General features: G+C 64.1%; 1 protein-coding gene across 1 annotated transcript in view; it reads right to left on the bottom strand.

Moving 5' to 3' along the window:
• LOC117641195 (scavenger receptor class B member 1-like) overlaps positions 1-17,843 on the bottom strand; it is a 32,750-nt gene extending 14,907 nt beyond the window's left edge. Inside the window, exons 1-2 of the mRNA XM_034378340.1 lie at positions 17,836-17,843; positions 16,837-17,009 (exon numbers count right to left, since the gene is read on the bottom strand). Coding sequence (XP_034234231.1) covers positions 16,837-17,009; positions 17,836-17,843 — 181 coding nt within the window. The remainder of the gene's footprint in view (positions 1-16,836; positions 17,010-17,835) is intronic.
• Positions 17,844-19,247: the final 1,404 nt, after the last annotated feature.

Here is a 19,247-nt window from a genome sequence, read left to right as displayed (position 1 = left end):
CGGCGACGCTTCGACGCCGCGCACCGAGTGCCTTTCGACACTCGGCTTGGAGAGGCGCCGTAGGATTGCTTGCTGGTCACTTTAGTACTTTTTTCGCAAGGGAAATTGATTTTTTTAAGTGTTGGTTTAATCATTTTATTCTTCCCGCCGGCGTTCTCGACAGGTGCTTCAGCGAGGGTTCCAACCACGAGAAGTGACCCATGAGCTCCCCTACGCGTTTCAAGGTCGGCCATTCGAACCTCCCCTGGCCAGCCTGGAGGCCTGGACAGGCCGGCTGGGCAGTGCAGGTGCAGAGCCCACAGGCAGTGCCGCCAACCGGCAGGCAGTGAAAGTGCTCCCGTAAGCGCGGCCGCGCGGTCCACGGCCAAGGCCAAGGCAAAGGTCCGTCCCGTCGTTTGGAATTTTTTTTCTCTCTCTCTCTCTTTTTTTTCCACGACTATTTCTCTCCCGAATTGGCGGGCGGGACTGCATAGTCACCGCAAGGTCCTGCCAAGGCCCCGCAAGGTCCCGGCCGGCCCTCCGCGGACCGCGCGCGGGCCCCGCGGTGCACCGGCCAGAACGAGGACGTCGAATTAGTACCCGTTTTGATTTTGATATCGATTAAACATCAATCCGGCGTATAAATCATAATCAATACTAATTTGGCATCAAAGTTAAAGCGACGTACGTTATCGATTCGACAGACATCGATTTAAATCGACATCCTATTTCTGGCTATGTTAGGGCGGCACCTTCCACCAACAAACGCGGCGTCGGCGTCGGTGAACGAGATGAAGAATGAAATGAAATGAAATGAAGAATTGGTGGACAGTCCACGCTCGACTCTCTGCCCTGCCGAGGCGGGAAAGTTCGTCGGGCGACGAAAGGCGAGGCGGGTGGCCGTGCGTCGGCGCGCCTATCGTGCAGCAAAGAGGGAACAACGCAACAATTACCGCTCGCGGAAGTGAAGTGATGTTTGACGCCAAAAGCGTCTCGCAGGTGCGTCGTTTAAAACAACTAACTCATGTTGCGGCGCGCCAATCAAGCTGCTTTCCTATCGACAACACGCGACCAGGCACGTTCCATTGGCGGCGCCCCGCGGCCGGTCGGAACGGTCAGAACGGTCGGAACCGAGCGACCAGCTGGTCGAATTCGGCGGACACGCCAGCAGCGGCCCGCGGCGGCGTGGGTGGGCGCGGCGCGGCGCGGTGTGGCGACCAGGTCGGCCCGCCGGTCCTCGCAGTGTTTCTAATTCGCGGGCAAACACTCAGCAAGGCCGGCACGCCAGGCACGCCGGGCACCATGGACTCTCAAAACACTGGCGTCGCTCTGCCACTTCCTCGCGCATGTTTGCCCGCGAGGGTAACGGCCTGCGTGGGGCCAGCGAAGCCCCTCCGCGGCCCAGAGCGTAGACGCGTCAGCCCGCGACCCTGAGGACCGAAGTTCAAGTCCCAGCATCCCTTCTTCTCGCCATTTTCGGCTGCGGCAGCCCGCAAGTAGCAGCCCGCCAGCAGCGTGCGTTCGGCGAGGCCCTCCAGGGCCCCAGCCGCAAGTGCAGCCCGCAGGCGTGCGTTCGGGGGAAGATGTTGCCTACCCTCCAGGCGCTCTCTACAGCCCGGCAAGTAGGCAGGCCCGCCAAGCAGGCGTGCGTTCGGGGGAAGATGTTGCCTACCCTCCAGGCGCTCCGGGCTCGGCAACCACTCCGGCTGCTGGGTAAGCGCGTGGTCCATCCTGTTTCGTAAAGTCGGGCCGGGCGACGTCACACCTCTGGGAGAGTGCAGCAGACTGATCCTCATCCTCGCGGCGTGGCGTGGCCGGCGTGGTGACTCAGCCCCTGATTTGGCGCCCTTAGCAACCGCCCAGCCACCCGCTTCCTGGAACGTGCCCCGCTTGGCTGAGGCTCGCCTGGGAGTGCCGTGCATTCGTCCCGCGTGCTGTGCCAGGCTCAGCCAGGCTGTGCGCAGTGCGGCTGTACGCACCGCCTCGGCCACCGCGGCCACCGCGGGCACGTCGATGGATTCCTCTTTGTCGAGGCAGGGGGCGTGCGGGGGAGGGGAGGGGCTGGAGGCCAGGGCCAGAGGCAGCCAGAGGCAGCCAGAGGCAGGCCAGGCGGTGGTGACGTTCCAGGCGCACCACCGCGCGTCTCTGCGAGCGGGATTTCCTCTCAATTCTGTAATAAATGGAGTTGACGCGATGCCGTCTGACGCCACATCCGATTCCATGCTCGCTGCGCTCCAGTATCACGCCATCTCATCCAAAAGTCGTTTGAGCGGCAGTTTGTATCTTCATCGCCGGCCTCCCGCTTTGGCTTGGGTTCAAGCGGCGGTGGCGTCACGGGGACTTATCGCACACCACATGCAACATGCGGAATAATTTCAGGCGCTTTGCCTCGATTCGCAAGCGCAATCGCATTTTCATGTGTTTTTCGAGCACGCGCCGCCGCGTCGCTTCTTTTCCGCGGCGATGGCGTTCACCGCGGCACCGTGGCACCGCCACGAATCGGCATGCAGACTGTCGGACCTACTCCCTGCTAGGCGTGCGGAGTGCGGATGGCCCAGGCCGCCGGGCCGCCGGGCCGCATAGCAATGGACCAGAGGCACCAGCGCCACGCCACTACTTGGAATTCTGCCTGGTCGCGACCATCACCACCATCCACCGCCACGCCGCCACCGCCACCGCCGCCTCGACAAAAGGCGGGCCCTAATCGCATGAATGAGACGCTCCGTCCATTCACGAGGCGGTGAGGCGAGGCGGCCGCACCCCGGCCTGGCCCTGCCTGCTTGGCGGTGCGGCGGCGCGGCGGCGCGCTTCCCATGCGGGCGACACGTGTGTGGTGCGCGTGTAAGTCTTACAGCCGCTGTTGCGCCGTTGCGTGGCCGTGCCACCCCGCGCGGGCTGTACAAACCTCAAACCCGGCCCGCGAACGGAAGCCCAGACGCGCCACCGGCGCCATTATTTCGGCTTTTGTCGCCATCGTTAGGCCGGCCGGCCGGTATTCTGTTTACCGGAGAGGTGACCCGTGCCTGGTGCCCGTTGGCGGTGACCTGGCGGTGACGGCCGGAGGGCGCCCCGCGCGGTGCGGACCGGCCAAGTGTTGCCAACCTCCAAAGAAGAAAAGGAAAAAAGAGACGCCGTCTTGCCTATTGATGACGCAGAGGTAGGTCACCTACAGGCACGGCGACGCGCGGCGACGCAGGGCGACGCAGGACGACGCACGCCCGGTGCAGCTGTGGGGAAAGAGACGGACTGACGGGCCGGACGGGGCGACGAACGGCACTTTCGCGCTCTCGGTACAGTCGAGTCGGTACAGTCCCAGTCAGTGCAGTACCATTCAGTGCAGTACCATTCAGTACAGTCTGAGTCAGAGCAGTACCATTCAGTACAGTCCCACTCAGTGCAGTACCAATCAACAGTCTGAGTCAGAGCAGTACCATTCAGTACAGTCCCACTCAGTGCAGTACCATTCAGTGCAGTCCCAGTCAGTGCAGTACCATTCAGTGCAGTCCCAGTCAGTGCAGTACCATTCAGTGCAGTCCCAGTCAGTGCAGTACCATTCAGTGCAGACCCAGTCAGTGCAGTACCATTCAGTACAGTAGGACCATTCAGTACAGTCCCACTCAGTGCAGTACCATTCAGTACAGTCCCAGTCAGTAGACTCCCAGTCAGTACAGTCGCAGTGGGCAGTCCCAGTCGGTACAGAACAGTCCGCGGATTGCCGCCAGGGCCGCGCGGCCAATCAGGTTGGCGAGAAAAAGTCCGGTAGCACGGCTGGCACGACTAGCGTGCCATTATTGCCAACCTCGCCGAGGCACTGTCTCTGACTGTCTCTGCCTGTCTCCGCGCCCCGAAGCAACGATCGCGTTTAGCGGTAATCGGCGGCTGACTTATCATCGCCCCGGGGAAAGTAGGCGAACTTGGGGGGCGCAGGGTTGGGAGCGCACCCTCTGCTTCATGAAGGATGAGACCTTCGAGAAGAGAATTCAGGAAGGTCTCCGGAGGGTAGCTGCGTCGCTCTGTCTCTCTCGACGCCCCGTTGCGACAGAGGCAGAGCGACCCAACGATCCTTCGGAATGGCAGCCTGAGACTGCAGCTTCCTCCAGCGCGCCGCAGGGCTGGCTGGTCGGCTGGCTGGTGCTGGGAAGGCAAGGCGGACGCAAGCCGGACGCCAGCCTCACCCTTGACGACGGGAACGTGCGCGGAGAGCCGCGGCGCTTCCCGCGTGAACGCGCGTGCGATTTCGTCACGTACAGTCACGCGCTATAAACAATGCTTAATGTTGGATAAATGTGAGGCACCGCGGAGCCGCGAAGCACGTGTTCAATCCCAAGGCGATGACACGGCGGAAGCGCTTGTCCGCGCTTGGCGCCTTCGGGAAGCCTTTTAGAAGCGAAGCAACCGCAAAGCATTCACTTTGACGCCGGCCCGGTCAGCTCGTCTAGCCGTATACCGATCGGCGGCCTCCACTGCCACGCAGTCGCAGTGCGCCCAAGACAAAGTCGCCGGCCGACCGCAGCGCCTCACCGACCGCAGCCCGAAAAGGGACGCCCGGAGCGAGCCGGAACAAGAGTATGTCGTAGAGGAGCCACCAACACGTTGACGGGCATCTCGTTGACGGGCTCCTCGTTGACGGCCACTTCGTTGATGGGCTCCTCGTTGACGCCCACCTCGTTGACAGCTACCTAATTGACGGGCTCCTCGTTGACGGCCACCTCGTCGACGGCCACCTCGTTGACGGCTACCTCGAAGACGGGCTCCTCGTTGACGGCCACCTCGTTGGCGCGAGCATGGGAGGCAGAAGGGAATCGCGGCGGCCGAGCGAGGTGAGGCGGGCAAGTTAAGCGGCGAAGTGAAGCGCGCGACGTGACGTGTCAAGGCAGGTTCAGGATCGCCTAGTTAATTTCGCCCGACTCGATGCGATGCCGCCGTGCTGCCGCGCCTCGCCGCTGCGTGGCGTGGCGTGGCGCGGCGTTTTCGGTGCGTGCTGCGCGGCGCGACGCGGTGCTACGCGGGGAGGCGCGGGGTGGCGCGACGTTTGCGAGCGTTACGTGTCGCGATTTAAGAATAGCTCGGCAGATAGCACGCCACGGCAGCAATCGGCTCGGCCTTCGATTTACGACTCGAAAACGGAAAGGCAAGCCGACAAGAACAGATTGAGGCGGCAAGTCCCGTTGCTGAAAATGATTCAACGCCGTCGTCGTAAGGATATAAACACGTCGACCAGCAATCAGCAGTCAGCGTGCGCAGTGCGGCCCGCGCACCGGCGGCGCGTCCTCTCCCGCCTCTTTTCGCAGTGTGCCCACAAGTCGCATTCGGATTCGGAGAAAAGACCTCGGAGCCCCGGAGGGCAAACAGACTGAACGGCAGCCGCCTGCAATTGAGGGGTCCGTCCATGCAGTGGCTCGGATTGCGCAATGGCGGCGATGGGCGTGGGCGGGGGGTGGGGGTGGGGGTGGGGGTGGGGGTGGGGTCGGTGTGAGGCGGGGTCACCGTGATGCGTCTGCGGTGCCGCGCCGTCGTGCCGTGCCGTGCCACCCCGTCCCCCCGCGTCGCGCGGACACCAGTCGATACAAAGAATGCGCGCGGCATTGAGCCTAGCTTCACATCAGGGTCAGTTGGTGCGCGTCAGGTACCCATCCGGTATCCACACAGATACCCACAGGTACCCACAGGTACCCACAGCGGTACGCGCAGGTCGCGAGGCAACCGCAGCGCGGCCTGGACGGTGGCCTGGACAGCCTGGACGGCCTGGACCTCCGGTTCGGGCCTCGGGCCGACGCGGGGCTCGGCGCCGAGGCGTCTGTGCCCGTCTTACCCAGTCTTGCCCGTCTAGGCCGAGGAGCGACCCTGACTTTCGGTGATAAAGGCCCAGTCCGAGGCGAGAGGAGTTTGAAAGAAGTCCGTTGCCCCGTGCGGCGTGGCGGCGTGGCGGCCTGCAGCGGCTTTGCTTCGTGGATCCAGGTGGCAGGCAGGCAGGCAGCGTGAATAGCGGAGTGACGCGGTGGGATTCGGCGGCCCGCGGGAAGGACGCGAACCGCACGCCCGGTGCTCTGTCTCTCTGTCTCTCTCGCACTCGTGGGGGAGTCCCGCAGGGAATCAGCCGGCAAGCAGGTCGGCGTCGGGAGTGCAGGACGGTCTGGCCGTGCGTTCAGGTCACCGCACAAAGCACAAACACTTTTCTAGTGGAGCGCACACGTGCCAGGGCAGCCAGGGCAGCCAGGGCAGCCAGGTCCAGGAAGCGACTCGCTGGTCGTAGGACGGACGGGCGCGTCCAACTCCAGGCTGTCGCTCGTCTCGCCTCGCCCGGTCTCGACCCAAAACCGCCTTTAACCCACAATCATTCTCACGACTGGACCGCGAACGCCAGCCGACTGGACCGCCGTCTCTCTCTCTCTCTCTCTCTCTCTCTCTCTCTCTCTCTCTCTCTCTCTCTCTCTCTCTCTCTCTCTCTCTCTCTCTCTCTCTCTCTCTCTCTCTCTCTCTCCCTCTCTCTCTCTCTCCGTTTTCAGGTCGGTCTCGCAGCCAGACGCAGCGCGGCCTAGGCCTGTCGCCGTGCGTCGGCGCTGCCATCATGGCTGCCCTGGCGCTGCTCCGCTGCCCCGCTGCACGCCGAACGACAAAAACACGATCGGCAGCCGACGGCGCCGACATTAGCAAGGACGCCGTGATGGGCGGGACGGCGGCGACGGCGGCGATTCGGAAACCGCCTCCGTCGGTAAATTCGTCTCTGAGGATCCCTGCCCCTTGACCCACATGCGTTGTCCCGACAGGCAAGCCCGCCCACGCAATGCCGCTCTTTCTCAGTCGCGCTGTCTGTCCGCGTGTCCGCGCGTCCGCCAGGCTTTCCTCCGTCTCCGTTCCACAGCGACATGAAGGGCGCCACCCTGCTCGCGTTGCGCGTCGAGGCGGCGCCCCGGAAGGCATTGCTTGCCGATCGGACGCCTGGTGGCCGAGGGAGACCAATCATCGCCCGAGCGGCCCGAGTTCGCGTTCGCAGCGAGGAAGGCGAGGAGCGGAATGCGCAGCGAAGCAGCGAACGCGCGGCAGCACTCGCTGCACCCGCTGCACCCGCTGCACCCGCTGCACTTGCGCCTCGCGCCGATGCGTTTGCATTGAGGCGTCGAGGGGCGGGGCGGGGCGGGGGTCGTCCCGACGGCCGTGGTGGAGTTGGCGCCAAAACAAACAGACCGCGTGGCGGGGCGCGCGGATGGACGGACGTCTGGAGGCGTCATCGCTCCTTTCAGGAATACCAACTTTAGAAAAACAAAAATGCGCGCACACAAGGATGACCGACCGTCCGGCGTCCACTTGTAGGAAAAGCAAAGGTGTGCCGCCGAGGCACCGCGAGGCGCCTCGCGCACGCACCAGCCGCTCCGTCGGCGTCCCACAGTGGGCCAGAAGACCGTGGAGGCGGCCAAAACCCTAGACGCGTTTTGAGCTCCAGAGTCGCTGAATAGGACTCGAACCGAACGTGTGACCCCATCAATGGATTCCTCGTTCGGAGAGCAATCCGTTGGTGGGGTCACACGTTCGGTTCGAGTCCCATTTACCGTCTCTGGAGCTCAAAACGCGTCCTGAGTTTTGGCCGCCTCCACGGTCGTCTGGCCCACTGTGCGTCCTTTCGCTCCTCCCGGGAACCCTGGACTCCGAGTCTGGGAGCCGGGCGGGCAGTGGCGGGCTCTGGACCGACCTGAACACACAGCGACGCTCCAGCCGCTCCAGCCCGTCCGTGCGTGCAAGTCGCCGGCCCGAGCCCCGCGCTCTGCAGTTCGCGACGCGGCTCCAGCGTGCTCCAGTTGGCGGTACACTGGACAGCTTCGCCATGAGGCTGTGGTGGAGGCCGCCGTTGATTCCGGTCGCCCCTTCTGCTCCTACACCGGCCTGGCAACAGCGCCGCCGTCGTCGCGCACGTCGCCGCCGACGCCGGCATCGGCAGCAACATTTTTGCCTTTTGCGTTGCCCCTTCTTTGTTGGCGGGGTTTCAACGCGCACGTCGCACACGGTGTGACCAGCCTTTAAGTGCCAGCGGCCGGGGCTGCCGGAGGGGATTTGTCCGGCCTACGCCATCGCCGTGCCGCATTCCACCATCCCGCCGGCCGGGAAGGCTCCCCCTCGTCGTCGTCGTCCTCCTCGCGAACCTCCTCGTCACCCGGCAAGGCGTTTTATTTTTTTGAATCCGGGGAACCCCCAGACGGACACGCACCAGACGGGACGTGGCGAGCAAACAGATGACGCCTTGTGGACTCGGCGCCCCTTCCCCCTCCCCCCGCCCGGCCGCACAAGTGCTACACTACTGTCTGCAATGCGAACCACTTTCGCCGCCCATGCGTCTCAACGATGCCTGTGGCCTCCACGGCCAGCTTCCCCGGCTGCGGGTCAAAGGCCGCAGCCTGCACTGCACTCGACGCGGTGGTGGGCTGGTCGTTCTAGGGTCCCTCCATGGATTGCCGGGCGTCCGCCGCATCGCAGCCCAAACCACCCAAACGCCGCGGCGGCAGCGTCCGCCCTCGTGGGTGCCACGACCACTGTGGCAGCCTCTCTAGTTCAAGTTCAAGCGGGAATCCACTCGGCACTCTGGACGGCGCGCGGGGTGCCGCCCCGTCAGGCGTCGCCTCTAACTCGCCAGGCGTGGACAGGCGCCCGTCTCGGCCCGTCCGCGCGGATGATGTAGCATTGCCTTCCTTAGTTTGTTTTCGGGGCGCCGGACGTTAGTGTGACGCGGCCTTTGCGAAGTCCTGCACACGGCGGACCGCGGCGGACGTCCTCCACGGAGTGCGGAGTGAGCGAGGCAGCGAGGCAGCGAGGCAGGGAGGGGGCGGAGAGTCGCGGCGCACAGTGGGCCAGAAGACGGGTGCAGGCGGCCAAAACTCTAGACGCGTTTTTAGCTCCAGAGTCGCTAAACAGGGCTCGAACCGAACGTGTGACCCCACCAATGAATTGCTCTTCGAACGAGGAATCCATTGGTGGGGTCACACGTTCGGTTCGAGTCCCATTTAGCGACTTGAGAGCTCAAAACGCGTCTAGAGTTTTGGTCGCCTCCACTGGTCGTCTGGCCCACTGTGCGGCGGCCCGGCGGCGCTGGGATTCGTACCCGCGAACAGTGACAGTGACACTCATAAGTGCATTAGCGACGGTGCCGGCCGACTCGGCGGAGGTCCCTGCGGCCTCAGCGGCAGCCTTGGTCGCGGACAAACCAGTTTGCGCAAAGTGTACCGTACGGCCGGATGCACGCTTTTTCCTTGTTTAACTCCAAGACACTTCGATGACACGCACCCAGACACATCGCATGACGGGCACGTCTGGCGGGCCGGGCCTTTTCCCGTTTTTTTTTTCTGTTCCTTTCAAGGGAATGGATGTACCTACACGCGCGCCGTGCCTGGTTTTCGCTTTCCGCTGAAGGCGAAGGCGAAGGCGAAGGCTGGCGTAAACGCAATTATGTCTGACGAGTGACGTCACCGCGGCGAGGCGGTGCGCGGACGCGAGGTTGGGCAGGTCGGGGTGCGCGTGTGATCCGCCGCAGCCTCCAGGACTTTCGGCCTTTCGTCTCGGTTTATGGAGGGCGGAGGGCGGGGTGGGCGTGGCGGACGCGGCGCGACGTGGAGCGGGGCGGGGCGGGGCGGGGCGGGGCGGGGCGGGGCGGGGCGGGGGGGCGGGGCGGGGGCGGGGCGGGGCGGGGGGGCGGGGCGGGGCGGGGCGGGGTGGGGCGGGGCGTGGCGGGCGCGGCGGGCTCTGGGCCTTGCACTCGGAGCGTTTCGCACGCCGTGGCCTTGACATTACGGGACCCCCCTCCCCCTCCTCCTCCCCTGAGTCATCCCAGTCATCCGCAGCACGTGCGATACAGTCAATCACAACACCGCTCCCCCGCCCGCCGCCCGCCCACCTGCAGGCGGTCGCTCCGTCTCTCTCGCACCGCAGCAAGGTGACCCACGAGTGCGAGAGAGACAGCCCGCGGCAGCCTGGACGCGGCGAGGGACCGCTGACCCAATGTCATACTTGATCCTCGCTGGGGAATTCGAACGCGAGTGACACCGCGTCCCCGACCATGGGACCCCTTCGCTTCGGCCGTCGGTTTGGTCACCAGCGAGTCAGTGCGAGTCTGTCAGTCCGTATAGCGATACGATGCAATCGGCCTCCAGAGCCGCCGCCAAATTGACCCATATTCAAAGTGGAAACACTCCGGCACACTGAAAGCGCGGCTAATAGCTCTGAAAAAAATGTTGTTGTTGGCTTCTGCGAGCGGTGTGGGCTGTTGCGGGCTGCTGCGGACATGCGGCGGCGGCGGTCCCACGGTCGGGGCAGTCGGGGCTCGTCTCGTCCGGCTCGCCCCACTATGGCTGCTGCGGCTGCTGGCCTCTGTCATTTATCCTCTGTTTAAGATTGGAAAAAGAAAAAGGAAGAGAGGGGATCGCGACCGACCGGGACTGGGCATGGGCCGACAGGCCGACAGCGAGGGAAGGCCGGCGGACTCGAGACATCGGCATTGGACAGCACTAATGAGTACCGACTGTAACAAGCATTGCGCACAAATTGCTCACTTTGGGACGCAGTCGCCGCCGAGCCGGCGAACAGGACAAACTTTCAAGTGGCCTCCCTGTCTTCGCCTTGCTTCCTGCCGCCCGCCGTCCCGTCCGCCGCCCTCGCCCTCACGCCACGACGGGACGTCTCGGCGCGAAGCGCGAAGGCAAGCCCAGCGCGGGCGGCACGTGTGACACTACAATGTCGACGCGACCGAGAGAAAACGAAAGCTACTGTCTCTCTCGCACCGAGACGAAACGGCCCTCGAGTGCGAGGGAGACGAGGCGACGACAGCTATGTGCGGAGCGCGAAGTCAGTCGCAGGTGTGGGTCATGACGGTCATGAGCGCGCCAGAGCGGTCGGCGCTCCAGGCCGAAAAGTGTGCCACGATGACCAATGTGATTCGGGGCCAATTGGCGGGCAGGCGGCGGGCAGGCGGCGGGCGGGGCCAGCCGACTGACCCAGTGTACACTACTGAGCTGCCATGCTGCCGCTTGCTGCAGTGCCGCACGTGGGTCCGAGTCGTCGATGGGGGTCATGGCGGCCAACGACCCGGGCAATCGGCAGCACTGCAGCGTAGCAAGCGTAGCAAGCGTAGCGACGCCCCCGTCTTCGCCGCCACCTCCACCAGCGCCACGGCCTTCGCCGGGCCGGCCAAACGCCCAATCCCGCGTCGCGAGGGAACCAACTCGGGGCCTTGCGCGGCGGCGACGAAACGGCCTCACGACGTCGCCGGAGCACCAGCACCAGCTGGGCGGGTAGCCGCGGACACGCCGGAGGGCATGTATATTCATGCGACGTCCCCGCCAGCCCAGCCCGGCTAGCGCGGCTCGGCACGGCCGGCTGTGCGGCCGTGCCCGGCACGCGGACGGGCGCGCACACAAAGACATTAGGCGTTAAATAGCTTACGGGTCCACGTGGAGGGGCGGGGCGTGGCAGGGTGCGTCGCGGTGCGTCGCCTGCATTGCAAAGTGACTGCGTTCGCCGGTTCGCCTTCCGCGACGTCGCGGCGAGGCGGGCGGCACAGCGGCATGGCCCTGCTCCTGACGAGAGCTTCGGGCTGCGCGAAAACGCAGTGCACCAGCTCAAACTGCTGCCTGAAGTGCACTGCACGCCGCGCTCCAGTTAGGGGCCGAGCGGGCAGGGCGGGCAGGGTCGTCGCGCTGGAACTGCATTGTTGCATTGTGCCATCCTGCACGTCGGGGAAAGCAATTATTGCGGGACGTCCGAAGGCGATCCACATGGCTGGAGAAAAGGCGCGGGTCAGAGGAGGACCGCGACAGCTGCGACCCTCCCCGCAACCTCCCCGCGGCCAGCGCGGCCTGCCTGCGCGCCGCGCGCACCTCCGCACCGCCGCACCGCCGCACCGCGAGCCAAATATTGCGCCATGTCGCTCGCCCAGGTTTGGTCTTAGTGACGAACAACGAGGCGCTGGGGGAAGGGCGCCGGTGTGCCAGTGTGAAAGAGGTGATGGTGGCAGCGTGCGTCACAAGAGACGCTGGTGAAAGAGGCGCTGGCCGACTGCCTCCGCCCCGGCCCTTCGGCTGGTGGGGAAGTCCTACCGGAAGTGCATCGGCAAGGACAGACTGCAGTCGGCAGGGCCAGGCCAGGGCCAGGGCAGGGCGCCGAGCGCGATGGGCCCGGTGGGTCCGGTCCGGTGCAGCAGGGCACCAGGCCAGCAGGCCAGCAGGGCAGTCAACCCAACACTTGCGACAGCGGCCCAGCGTGCGCGGCGCGCGTCCTGAGTCTTGACCTTGCCGCTCTTGACCGGACCGGTTCCAGATCCAGCTCCCAGCGTCCTCCGCGACGCATGCGGTGCCGACGGTGCCCTTGCCGCGGTGCGCCGCCGCGCCGACACGGGCGTGCACCCCAACACGTGCCCGCGTGCGCCGGCACAGTGTGGGCTCGCTCTGTCTCTCTCGCACCCCTGCGCGAGGCTCTGTGTGGAATGAGCCCGGAGCCTTTGCCGGCGGCGGCAGTGCAAGCAGTGCAGCAGGCGAGGCGTTTAGTTCCGCCGCGGTGTCAATTTGCTGCGTTCGCCGCGCCGAGCAGTGGCGGAGTGGCGGCGGAGTGCATTGGCGCATTTAGCGTTATCATTTGCTGCTTAGGGGCGGTCCCCGCGGCCTCGCTCCGAAAGCACCTAAAGCACCCAAAGCACGCCGCGAGCAGCGCGGAGCAGCGCGGAATCGCATGACGGAACCACGCCCGCCTCACCTCCTCACGTGTGGGGCGCCATGACGGCGACACTGCATTCGGGGTGACATGACATAACCGGGTTCGATTCCCCGCAAGCAACGCCGCTTTTTTTCCCGTCGCCCTCCCGCCGCTCGCGTCTCGCACGTGACCCCAGGCGGACGCGCGGTTAAAGACCACGGCACTGTGACACGGCACTGTGACACGGCACTCAACCAAAGCAGCCTCACACCTCGGGCGGTGAAAGCACCGCCAGAAAAAAAAGCAAAGGCTGGCAGCGCGTAGCACCTAGGCGTGGCGTGGGCGTGGCGTGGCGTGGCGTGGCGCACTATCGCAACCGGCTCGCCTCCGTTTGTCGACGCTCCAAAACAGAAAAAACTGGCGTCCCCCCCCCTCCCCTCCGCAGGCACTTGCACGGCTTACTTGTGCGTGGCGCGCTCAGCGGCATCCTAATTTGACAGAATGGGGGCCAATGTCGCTGCGGCGCTGGAGGGGGGAAGAGGGGGGGGGGCACGATGCAAAGCAACCCGCAATTTAAAATGTGGCGCCGCCAGGCAGGCGCCGCGCCACCGCGACCCCGCCCACGCGTCTGGGAGGAGAGGGGGGGGGCAAAAAAAATCGGGGTGCGCTCGCCGCCTCCTGCTTGAACGGACTGACTCACACTGTTAAAACAAAGGCGTACTATTACGCCCTTCGTGAAGCGTACAGCCAGTACGCCCTTCTTCAAGCGTACAAGAGTCGAGTTCATGCGCTCCTTTCTTCCTATCTAAATGCATGGGGGCATTGCCTTGAAGCGTAGTTGTACGCTTCAAGAAGGGCGTACAGTCTTGAAGCGTAGTTGTACGCTTGAATGAAGCGTACAACTACGCTTTAGTTTTACCAGTGCAGTGGCAGTGCGCAATGCATTTTTCACCGCTGCTGAACACTAAAGATTCGCACTCTTAAACGTCCAATGAATGCGCGGGGCGCGGGGCGCGTGGCGCTGCAGGTAGTGCAACGCGTGCGTCGTCAACAGTCGCCGAGTGCGTCTAATGTGATGCCGTTCCGACACCGCACTGCACCACACTGCGTCGCCATAGGCCGCGCCATAGGCCTTCGCGTTGCGACACCCTTTCGTCGTCTGCCCCGCGAATCTAGTTTTCATGCCGCACTGGAGGCTGAAAGCGCCGGCCGATGGCGCACAGTGGGCCAGAAGCCGGTGGAGGCGGCCAAAACTCTAGACGCGTTTTGAGCTCCAGAGTCGCTAAATGGGACTCGAACCGAACGTGTGACCCCACCAATGGATTCCTCGTTCGGAGAGCAATCCATTCGTGGGGTCACACGTTCGGTTCGAGTCCCATTTAGCGACTCTGGAGCTCAAAACGCGTCTAGAGTTTTGGCCACCTCCACCGGCTTCTGGCCGGACACTGTGTGGCGCCGCCTCGTCGCCAATTACTCGCTTCCAAGTCATCCCTGGCGAGCCATGCGTCCAGGCGGGGCCGCCGGGCGAATGCAGCCTCCAGTGTGCCTCGGCATTGGCTGGCTTTGGCCCGGTGAGTGGGCGTGTGCCTGGCACTGGGCTGGCACTGGCTGCCCGCCGCTGGCAGCCCGACCGGCCAGCATCCACCTTGACCCCTGGGGCCGTGCTGGCCGTGCTGGCTTTCGACCAGCCACATCCTGGATGGCACCTGAACCGCGCGAGTGCGCCGTCTGACTGCCCCACGCAGTGTGCCAAACCCAAGGCCAAACCTCACTAAAAACAGAAAGGTGAGACACAACTGTCCGACCGAAAAAGGGTGGTACCGGAGTACTTGAATGTATGACCGGATAAGGGCGATACTTTGACATGACCGATAAAGGGTGATATTTTTGTCAGTAAAGAAAGGGTAAACCTCGCTGATGTTTATAGGGCCGAAAAATGGTGATACTTTGGATCTGAAAAAGGGTGATACTTTTATGACTGGCCGATAAAGGGTGATATTTCAGTGAGCAAAACAAGGGCAGCCTCGCTGACCTTTCTTCGGTCATACATCGGAGTATCACCCGTTTTCGGTGATACATTATTTGTGTGAGTATGACCTTATGCCGCAAGGAGACAGGCGCGTATTGCGCGTGATGCGCGTTGACTTTCGGTTTCAAAGCGCCGCCGCCGAAAGGGAGGCCCTCACTCCCTCGCGGGTCAGCCCAGGTCAGCCCGTATCGGCAGGTCGCCTCCTCCCCTCCTCACCGCCCACACTGCCAGACACTGTCACTGACAGCCGCAATCAAGGCTCGGCGGAAACTACTTTGGCGTACCTGCCACATGCCGGACTACGTAAGACGCATTAGAACGTTGCATTCCCGCACCATTCAAGTTGATCCAGGAGGCGGAAGAAAGGGAATATTGGACGCATCGTCTGCTTGTTTTGTTTTTGTTTTGTCTCGATGAAGGATTGGAGTCGGCCATTCTTCCGCTTCGTGGATCAGTGTAGTGCAGGGATTGGGGCCCCTTTAATCCCCCCCGAACCAGCGGCGCCGCCCAAAACCCCTTCCAGGGAGGCGGCCCGGGGGGCCAGGCCATGGAGGGGGCCCTCTAGACGCGGGCCCGAGTCGCAAATGGGTTTGCCGGGGTGTGACCCCCCAAATTTGGACCCGTTCGGAGCTTCCATTGGTGGGGCCACACGTTGGTTCAGTCCCGGGCGCGGCCCAAAACCCCTCGGGGTTTTGGGCCTAGGCCCGGCCCCAGGCGGCCCAGCACAGCCTGCCGGGCCGCAACGCCCTGTGCTCGTTTCCTGCCACTTGTATGTAAAACTGATTGGTGCCTAATGCATCCCAGGCGGAACACAAAAGTCGAAGAGCTGAAAACGAGGCGATTCGGTCCTGTCAAAGCCCAGTTCGTCCAGGCACACGTCGCGGTTCTAATTTGACATCTCAATAGGGTCAATTCTGACCGATTGGGAGCAGACGACACATTTTCGAACAAACTTGTGCCAATTCACATCCGCAGATGTGCGTGAAAATACGCCAAAGCGTGAGAGGGGGCGTCCTGGCCGCATGGACCAGTGGTGGGCGTTAGTTTGAATCGGCAACAGTCTCGTCAGGGCAATCATCAGACCACTGCCAAATCTTTGTGGCCCACTCGATCCTCCAAGGATGGCACTCGGTGTCGCGCGGCTCGGCGTCGCGTGACGTCCACTAGAGTAGAGCCCAAAGCCGAACCGCTTGCACAACCCGCCGTGCCGCCGTGCACTCTCCCACTTGAGGCGACGCCATTCAGCCGACGTCAAATAGTACGACTTGGAGGTCACTGAACCCTCTGCTGCGCGCCGCGGGGCTCTGGCCGCCTCTAGCTCCACCAGTGGACCAGTGGTGTCGCGAAGGGTTATACCGCGTTACCGCGTATCACGTAGTATCACGCCGGCCCGGCCCGGACTCGGCGAGATAGTGTTTTCGCAAACACGCGCAGCGCGCCGCCACGCCGCGGGCGCCAGTATCGGACCAAACGGCTAATTATTTCCACTGCCGAGGGGGAGATATTGGAAGCTGTGTGTGTGTGTCTGTGGGTGAGAGTGTGTTTGTTTGTGGGTGGGTGTTAGTGCGTGTGTGTGTGTGAGTGTGACAACGTCCGTCCGTCGAGACGGTCCGGAAAATAAGGCGACACGGGCGTCCGTCCGATTACGTGAAGCAACCACACACGCCGACGCGCACACACACACACACTGGGCAAACACGCCGCCCAAACTTTCCGAAAAGGCGGACAGTGGAGGGCACAGGGCCACACAGGGCGGCAAACACGGCGACCGATGGGACCGGCAGTACGACGCACCCCTGCCTCCGCGGGTCTTGGGTTAGGAGCCATGCCTCACGCCGAGGCGGCCCGGCCAAGCGGCCCTCCGGAGCGACCCGATGCAGGCCATGCAGGCCGTTAAGGTGGAGAGAGCGAGAGTGCCATGGTCAGTAAACCAGGGGGCCGGGCGAGGGATGCGCTGCTTGCGCTGCTTGCGCTGGCTTGCGTCACCGCGGAAGTGCACCGACGGGGACGACGCCACTGGTCGTTTTGGCGGAATGTAATGGAGGTAATGGCAGCAACGAGGCGCCGGGGAAGTGAGCGACTGGGCGTGTGCAGTGCAGTGTGCAGCGCGACGGCCCGCTGCCGCGCCCCGCGTCGCCCAGTGTAGTGTACTCCGCACTCACCCTTGTCCGCGCTGCCGATGCAGGCTGAGGCACCCGGGCCGGGCCGACGGCGAGCGTCGCGCGCGTCGCGCGCCAAGGAGCGGCAGTCGCCGGCGCTGGACAGGCCGTCCGAGGAGACCACGTCGCTGGAGGCGGACGACGCGGACGACGAGCAGCCCACGTCGATGACGAGCCTGGACGTGGCCGCGCAGGCCGGCGACGCCACCAGCTGACCGCCGCCCGCCGCCACGGCGTCCTCGACGTCCAGGTCGTCCACCACGAAGCCGGCGCCCTTGTCCATCTCCAGGATGCGCGGCGTGAGCGTGCAGGACGCGAAGATGGACGGCCGCGTCAGGACCTCGCTGTCATCGTTGTCCCCGCGGGTGGTCGCCATGGCGTCGGCGGGGAGGCCGCTCGGCTGGGGAGGTGCTCGACGCGCCCCTCCGAGTTCCTTCCGTTCGACGCGTGCCGCGTGCCGCTCTGCGTGCACCTCACCACCACGACGCGACCAAACACCGACTGAGGCCGCCATGCCACCATGCCATGCCACCACACCATCCAGTGGCGGGGCGAGGCGGGGCGAGGCGGGGCGAGGCGGGGGCGGCGTGCCCTCCCCCCTGGGTCCTGCCTGCTTCTCCTGCTTCTCTCCTCTCGCAGTAGTCAAGGTCTTCCCGGCGCACTCCGCGGGGCCCTCCCCCCTCCCCTCCCCTCCCCGCCACTCCCATCCCCGCCGCGCCGAGCCTCTCCGCGCAGGGCAGGGGCAGGGCCGCGGCCACGGCGCTACGCGACCGCGCGACCGCACCGCGCCGCGCCGATGCGCGGTCGCATCCTCGGCTCGGAATGTCCGTTCAGGCGGAGGCAGCCACCGCAGCCACCCCTCCCCCGCCCCTTCGGTTCACTGTGAATCCATCCCCACGCCGAAACGCACCCCGAGCATCCCTATGTCAGTCACCACTAGCCGTCCTTTACCTATCTACCTACTCACACCTCGGTCACCTCGTCCACCGGGGCCCGGTGCACCTGGTCATCCTGAAGCTCCTATGCTCACCTCACGCTGCCTCCCCCTGGCTCCTACCTCGAGGGAGTCGTGCTCTCCGCCTCCTGCCCTGCCTCGCACCATCGCACGAGGCGCCCCGCCAGCACGACCAGCCCTGAGCCCTGGGCCCGCCGGAAGGGAGGCGGGCGAGACGCGAGGTGCGCTCTTCCTTTCGTTGGGGTCCCGGCCCGGCCCGGCCGGCCGCGGTGCGGCGGTGCAAGTGGCGGGGCGGGGCGCCCTCGTGCCCGGAGTCCGGAGCGCCTGCCGCGTAGGCAACACCGGTGCCGCGACGCACGCGCGTTCGACGGGCCGGCCGACCCGCCAGGCGCTCGCCAGTGTACGCCAATCTGGAGGATCTGGAGCGGAGCGGCCCGGAAGCACCGGAAGCCCGCGACTCGGCGACGCGGTCCGCCTTGCAGGCTCGGTCAATATCCTGTCATCGTCCGGCGGCGCCCCCTCCCCTCTGGAAAAACAGTGCCGGCCGCCACTTCTAGCAAATAGGCGTTATCAATGGCGGTTCATGTGTCTCGTCTACACTGTGGTCTGGGTGTGCCGTCGGCCGTGTGCTGCTCGCCGTTCGCCGCGCGGGGCTGGGGACACGGGTACACGTGGCCCGCGGCGACACCGCGCGGACACGCTTACAAAAACACACACACACACGCTCCGCACTGCGCACACACTGACGGCCGGAACCGACACCACTAAATCGCACGAACACACGCAGCCGGTTGTTTTACTTTACAACAAGACGAGACCGCGCGTGGACAGTTTCGCGTCTTCGCCTGGATTGTCGAGTGTCTTGAGTGAGCTTTACTCCGACACTTTGTCTCACGCAGAGTGCCAGCGAGTGGATGAGGTCCAACTCAACGCCTTGAAGAAGGCAACCCAACCGGCACCTTCTAGGGACTGCGCGGCGCGGCGCTGCGCCGCCCGTGGTCAGGCAACTCAATTGCCAGCTGCCCGCGGGAAGGGGAGGGGGAAGTCGCGAAGCAGAAGCAGAGTGAGTGTGTTCGACGCCGGACTTGAACCGTGTCGAGGGCAGTGGAAAGTTGCCTGTTGGCCGAGTTGAAACAACGCAGGCAAAAGAAGGATCAAGAACCGCAATTGGGAAGGTCAACCTAGAGGGAGGCCAACTAAAACGGGAAAAAATAGGATTTCTCAGAAGAGTGTTTACATAACGAATCTATCAATATTTCTTGAATGGAAATGTGGGTGACAGAGAGGCATGTAAACTGATATGCACCCTTGCAGAGTGCGCGACTTAGGCGACAGGTTTAGTCTACTCCGCGCCCGTGGGCCGTGGGTAGGCAACCCAAACGACGGCAACCCGCCCAGATGAGTGAGATTATTTCGCGCCTGTGGATAGGCAGCCCAAATGGCGGCTGAGATGTTCTCA

This window comes from Thrips palmi, unplaced genomic scaffold (assembly GCF_012932325.1).
Source record: "Thrips palmi isolate BJ-2018 unplaced genomic scaffold, TpBJ-2018v1 HiC_scaffold_15, whole genome shotgun sequence".
Lineage (NCBI taxonomy): Eukaryota > Metazoa > Arthropoda > Insecta > Thysanoptera > Thripidae > Thrips > Thrips palmi.
The sequence above is the reverse complement of the archived record's forward strand: the minus strand, read 5'-3'. Positions and strand labels throughout refer to the sequence as shown.